The sequence below is a fragment of the Bactrocera tryoni genome, unplaced genomic scaffold (genome assembly GCF_016617805.1).
Source record: "Bactrocera tryoni isolate S06 unplaced genomic scaffold, CSIRO_BtryS06_freeze2 scaffold_388, whole genome shotgun sequence".
NCBI lineage: Eukaryota > Metazoa > Arthropoda > Insecta > Diptera > Tephritidae > Bactrocera > Bactrocera tryoni.
Genome location: NW_024396095.1, coordinates 1 through 6,714, shown reverse-complemented (window position 1 = coordinate 6,714; position 6,714 = coordinate 1). Strand labels below are relative to the sequence as shown.

The window sequence follows — 6,714 nt, the reverse complement described above, 5'->3', positions numbered from 1 at the left end:
TTATTTTCTTTAACTAACCTAAAGCGAATACAAGTTAAAGCGAATACTTTTACGGTTGCACGCAGGAAATAAATGGCTGTTGTATTTGTGAAATATAAATTCGAGGCTTGTAGGTTATTACAGCATCTCCTCCTAGAGAGGGTATTGCAGCATAGGCTACTGCACGATCAATCGAGTATATCCACGGCTCTTGATGATTAATGTCGATGGCAAAATATTCTTGAAATGGCGATGCAATACTTACACGGCCTTTATACGGCGGTGATAATGATGGCTTGACTGATAGATCCCGCAACAAAACACCTGTCTGCATCTTTTAGCTGTCCAGTGTATGAATGACTTCTGCTTGGTATACGCTAAGCGGCATCTATAGGGCGTAAGTCTCGCATGACGCGGCGTAAATGTGCTACGGTCTCCTTCGGTAGTTGATGCAATACTATCCACGAAAACCTTACAGAAGGCAACGCAAGGCAGCCGCCCTGCAACTAGGGTCTGAGCTGACAAGCACTTATGTCGGCCTTTGAAGAACAAATGAAGTCCCAACAGGATTAGTGGCAGCGATGAAGTCCATTGATCGGTGGGATTGTACAATATTGCTGACTTTGGCTGCTCGGGTGCCACTGTTCGACCTGCCATTCGTCCGTGGATGATAAGCGGTCGTCCGGTGATGCCTGACTCCCAGGTACTTCAGCCGAGTTGCCTGGTGCCGATTAAATCCGCTGGCCCAGGTCCGAAGTTGCGCCTGGACAGGAACTCCTTAAATCGCGATATCCAGCCGCCGCATTAATGCCCTGGATAATTGCCGGTGCGGTGATGTCTGGGGATGGATGAATGCCCTGCCACGTGAAACGACTGATGACCGTGAGATGCCAACAGCGGTTGCCGTCGAAAGTGGGGCTGGTCCGACAATGTCGATATGCAGGTGTGAAACTCGTTGTCCGGGGCATGCGCGGCGTTGAAACAGTGGAAGAGTTGGTGCCGGATGACTTTTGTTGCGTTGATACTCGGAGCCGCATTGCTAATGGCGAATTCCTGGCTATCTTTCTGTGATTCGGGCCATAAGCAAAGCGTCTCAGTCATCAGTTTCACCAGTTACCCTCGTGCCTGGGTGAGATATGTTGTGTGTTGCACAAAGAACTATGTGTCCGGAATCGCTCTTTGTTATGAAGGGGAATTGTAGTCGGCCAGTTGAAGTATCAGCAATAGACTTTCTTAGTACTAGAATTTATAATAATACTGGTTAGTAGAAGGGAATGACTAATTTTACCTTCTAAAGTATGACTTTTAACTCGTTGTTGTCTTTCTGATCTTCAGCTAAGTCATCAAAATTTATTGGATCAGTTGTTATGGCTTGGATTCAGAGACAGCAGGATCTGCTAAGGTAACATCTTTGTACCCCTGGTACGTGGACGAATGTCTGGTCGCGATCCGCAATAAAATCCAAATTGACGTGCCTGACGATCAGATGCTTTTTCTAGTCGTTGCCGAAAAGCATAGATTAGCGGCTTGTGATCGGTGTAAACGTGGCAATTTCTTCCTTCAAGCATGAAGCGAAAATGACGGACGGAGAGAAATATTGCAGTTAATTCTCTATCGTAGGTACTGTACCGCTGCTCAGCTTTTGTAAAAAGGCGCTGGAAAAAGCCCAAAGGTTGAAGTGATCCATTGGAAATTTGATGTAGAGCGGCGCCTGCAGCGTAGTCAGATGCGTCGACCCATAATGAAAGAGGAGCGTTCGGGAGCGGGTGCGCCAGAAGCGCGCAATTAGCGAGGTCCTCTTTGCAAGCCTCAAAGTGCCTTATGTTGTCGTTCGTCCAGTTCAGTGGCGTTTTGTCGTTGCGCTTATTTCCAGAACACATTTTGAAAAGAGGTGCTTGGTGCGAAAGTGGGTTTGGAAGTAGCGATCTATAAAAATTGATCATAGCTAGGAATCGTTTAAGATCCTTTGCAATCGTAGGAAGTTTGAATAAGCGAATCGCTTCGATGCGGCTAGGCAGCGGCTTGATTCCATCCTTCGTGATTAAATGCCCTAAGAAATGCAGCTCTGATACACCAAGCACTGATTTGGCTACGTTTATTGTTAAGTTGTGTTGGCGTAATCGTTGAAAAACTATACGAAGATGTGCGCGATGTTCTTCTGGGGAGCGTGATGCGACGCATATGTCATCCAGGTAGGTGAACACATTATCTATGCCGCGGAAAACTTCGTTGATGACTCTTTGGAATGTTTGCACCGCGTTGCGCAACCCAAAGGTCATGTGCGTGAATTCGTACAACCCGAAAGGAGTTGTGATGGCAGTTTTACAAATGTCATTGGGATCGATTGGAATCTGGTGAAAGGCCTTCTGTAGATCGATTTTTGAAAATATTGAATTTCCAGCAAAAATATTACTGAAATCGTGCAGGAACGGCAGAGGGTATTTGTCGGGGACGGTCACCGCGTTAAGCGCGCGGTAGTCTCCACACGGTCTCCATGACCCGTCGGCCTTGCGCACCATATGTAATGGGCTAGCCCAATTACAGCTGGATGGCCGACATAAGCCCAGTTTCATCAACAGCTCGAATTCAGCGCTTGCGCTGCCGTCAGCTTTTTCAGGCGACAGCCGTCTTGCCGAGAAAAAATTGGTTGACCGTTTGTAATGATCCGGTGAACCACGGTGGACTTCGTTGTAGAAACCGGAGCGGCTGGTCGCGTTACGTCACTAAACTCTCGCAGCGAGTTTAAAAATCTTGGGCTGAACTTATGGTTGAAATGTTTGATACATTGATTTGCGCTACTGCGCAAAATGATTTAACTGCTGTTTTGCGGTCGAGCAGACATCGTCCAGTAAGATCGGGTAAAAGGTCGTAATATGATAAAAAATCTGCTCCAATGATTGCTTAGAGTTACGTCGGCAATCACAAAGCTCCAAACAAAATCCACTGCGTAAGTTGAGGTTAAGGCGAAGTATGACTTCTCCAAAAACCGTAATCGGTGAAACTATTAGCGGCAAACAATTGCATATCCGATGGGTTGACTCGTGCCAATTTCGAAGACTTCCCACGGAAGTACCGACACATCAGCGCCGGAGTCGATAAGGAATGTTATATTAGTTGATGTGTCGAATATACGTAGGCGGCAGTTCGAAGGCATCTCAGAGCGTCTGCCTATCCCTGAGATACTGCTGGCAGAGCACCCCTATTGTTTGCCATTTGGCGATGTAGATTGAACGAACTTACAAGGTTGGCGACACTTCTTAGCGTTTGGTCCAAACTTGGCGTGATACCAGCACATTTCGCCTGAATTGATGTTATGAGGACGCACTGGCGTTTTCGATCTGAAACGTGCACGTGTTTTCTCGCTGCTCGTAACTCTATCAAAACGTTGTTTCAGTTCTGCTATTTCGGTCCTCAGGTCGTTGTCTGTGGTATGATTCGATGCGGATACCTCGTGGATACGAACTTCACGCATTTGCATCGTCTCCACTATTGAGTCGGCGATTTTTAATTTGTCGACAATAGGTACATTGGTTGCTATAATTGCTGCTTGCGCATATTGTGGCAAGCGATTAACCCACAAATCATGCAAAATGCTCTCGCTTAGAGCGGAACCAGCAGCGCGCTTCATTTCGTTAAACAGGTCGCTCGGGCGGCGGTCGCCCAATGGCATGTCGCGCAATACACGTTGTAGGCGGCGTTGCTGGCTCTCAGTGAAATTTTCTATCAATTTGGTACGAATGAATTGATATCGCGCAGACGTGGGCGCAGCATCTATTATGGAGCGCAACTCCATTAACTTTACCTGCGGTATACTGGCCGCTACGATATTAAATTTTGCCGAGTCGGTTGTAACGCCAGAGGCTTCAAACCAAAAATCCAATGAGTAAAAATAAGCCTCAATGTTGTCTTCTGACATCAATGGCAGCGGGATGCGTGGAAAAATTGGTGTTGTAGCGTTGAATTCCCCGTGGCTTGGACCAGCAGTAACCGCCAGGCTATCGTTGAGTGACATCTCACTTACCGTCAAGGGTCACCAATTATAGAGATTCGGAGCGTAATAAAACACGTGTTTGCTCTTCAGGAACCAAATGCAAAAAGGGACGATATGCGTTTTTATTTTCTTTAACTAACCTAAAGCGAATACAAGTTAAAAGCGAATAGAATGCGCATGGTTGCATTTGCGAAATAAATGCGCATGGTTGTATTTGTGAAATATAAATTTTATAAGCTTGTGGTGTTGCCACATATATATACCTAATATAAAGATTTTGGAACTTTGTGACTTTGTACTTCATATAAAGGCCAATATTTCAGTTATCTCAATGAAAATAAAGGACCGTGTTTTACTCATAACAGTGAACTTTTGTGCCTAAAATAGATTAATTTGAACGAAAACTTGGCCTAGCCTCTATATAACTAGTATCGGGAATTTCGAACATCCGTCTGATCTTACTCTATTTGATTGGTTTTACACCTTAAACTATTTCCTTGGCTTTGTTTCTTGCACGTTGCAAGAGTACAAAATGATCAGTTGCACCTAAGCTAAGTTCGCCCTTCCGTACTTGTTCCACTTCATTCGGTAATGGTATGCTTGATCTCTGCATTTATTAATGTGCTTAGTAACATATTGAATTGTCTTTATTGAATAGCACAAATCTACGTTGATGTGGGCATCACAAATTTTCAAAAGAAGCGGATTATAGGGAACGATCCATCGGTTATCAATATCATGGTTTCGGATGATAGCATTTTGCCCACCCTGTTCTGGCAATCGGCGACGATATTTGGGATATCCGTCATCGCTAGTACTTGTTTGAGCTTGGAACGACTTCGAAAGTTTTTTGTGGAGGTGCAGGTTTCTGTACTTTTAAATTGGTGTTAATATTTTCTTTGATTTCCAGCCAATTTGGATTACATATTGTAGTTATAAATAAATCAGGTTTCGCTAGGAATAGTAGTAGCAGGTATACCACCGATTGAGTCAACTTGAAAAATATTAATAACATAACCATTTTCTCCACGATATAGCCTCAAAGCATATTGTAAGCTGTCATAAGATCTGTGTATCCAGCTATCACCACTGTTACTTCACTCGTGGAAGGCGTATTGTATCGTTCTCTGTGTTCTCCAATAGGAACTTTATTTGCGTGGATTACGACATTAAAGTCAGGAGTATCTGCTGGAACAGTCTCAATCGGAGTTTTGAAAGACCGTATGCAGCAATTATGAGAATGTAACATACCTTGGAGAGATCTAATCAAATCTTTATCAATTGGCTGGTATATGGATCTGCAATAAATTTTATTTGCAGAAATTTGTTATCATCGGGTCGAAGTGATAGCAAGCTCCCAGCTAAGGGGTACAATTGCCCTTGAATTTCAAATGTAGGCATAAACCCACGCTCAACGACTTTCTTATTCTTAAAGCAGGTCATTTGAAACGCGTTATTATAATGGCGTATATTGCGCATGAATCGTTTGGATTTCTGATGATCATCCGCTAGAAGAAAGTAAAGTGGTTTAGGTGGAGTGAGAATTTATTTTAATAATAGGATCGTAATTCATGGCAGAATTTTCTTTACTTACCCATGAATTAGTAACTCGTACTGATGATTCTCTGGCTCTCCGTCTTCGATGTCTGTCCCTTTCTCGGCAGTGGCGAACCCCACGCTCTACTGAAGATTCTCTCTCTCTCTCCCTCAGCTCTATATCTATCCCGATCCTGATTGAGGCGAGCCTCACGCTCCGTTGAAGATTCTTCATCTCTTGCTAAACGTACTCTTTTGCCATTCACTGTACTATGACCTATGTTCGAGCGACGACGTCTTCCAGACATGACTTTATAAATTCTGTACAAAATTTACTCTATGTGTATGATTACCTACATATGCACAAATTGCCATATTATTAGTATGTGCCGCAGTAAAAAATATCTAAATACTTACCATTTAGAAACAAATGATAATCGACAATAAAAAAAAAACACAACATATTTTTGTTTCTGAATAAAATATTACTTTTCATTAAATTCTTTGTGACAATTCTTTTAATTTTGACAGAAAATAGCAAAAACAGAAAAAACAACAAACACATGCGAAAGCCGTAGCACATGAAAATTTTAATTACCTCTGCCCTCCGCTACGTCTACGCAGAGCCGAGCAGACCAGAGCACATACTTTTTCGTTGTTCCGCTGTGGCTCTGCTACGGCTTCCGTCAAAGTGAGAGCGGTAACAATAGCAAAACGAAATACTACGAGAGTAGCATAGCTTTTAAACGCTGCTTAGTACATTATTTTGATAAATCTCGTAGGATTCAGCCTGCGTTTGGAATGTAATTGGAAAAATGTAATTATTTACATCACATTAGAATCCTCATAAAAGTATTTCTCTACTATCTCATACTCGTTTAGTTATATTATATTACATATAATCCTTCCTCTTCAATCACACTTCCTATTTAAAAAAGAAAACCGCATCAAAATCCGATGCGTAGTTTTAAAGATTTTAGCATAGTACATAGGGACAGAGAAAGCGACCTTGTTTTATACTACTTGTATGTACAATATTAATAACCCTATATCTATCTCGCTTAGTTTTAGGTGATACATGCAACCACTAAGTGAACAAAACTATAATACTCTATAGCAACAGGTTGCAAGAGTATAAAAACGCAATGAATACCACCGACCAATCACCGTATTCATCAGATTTGTCTCGGCGTGCTTTTTTCTTATGC

At 42.7% G+C, this 6,714-nt stretch overlaps 1 protein-coding gene across 1 annotated transcript; it reads right to left on the bottom strand.

Annotated features, from left to right (window-relative positions):
* Positions 1 to 3,178: 3,178 nt before the first annotated feature.
* On the bottom strand, positions 3,179 to 3,991 carry LOC120781156. The gene has a single exon (XM_040113287.1). The coding sequence runs from the start codon at positions 3,989 to 3,991 to the stop codon at positions 3,179 to 3,181; it is 813 nt and encodes a 270-aa protein (XP_039969221.1).
* Positions 3,992 to 6,714: the final 2,723 nt, after the last annotated feature.

Bases quoted from the DNA above. Each gene is read 5' to 3' on its own strand.
- LOC120781156 (XM_040113287.1), bottom strand. From the start codon at position 3,991: ATGTCACTCAACGATAGCCTGGCGGTTACTGCTGGTCCAAGCCACGGG.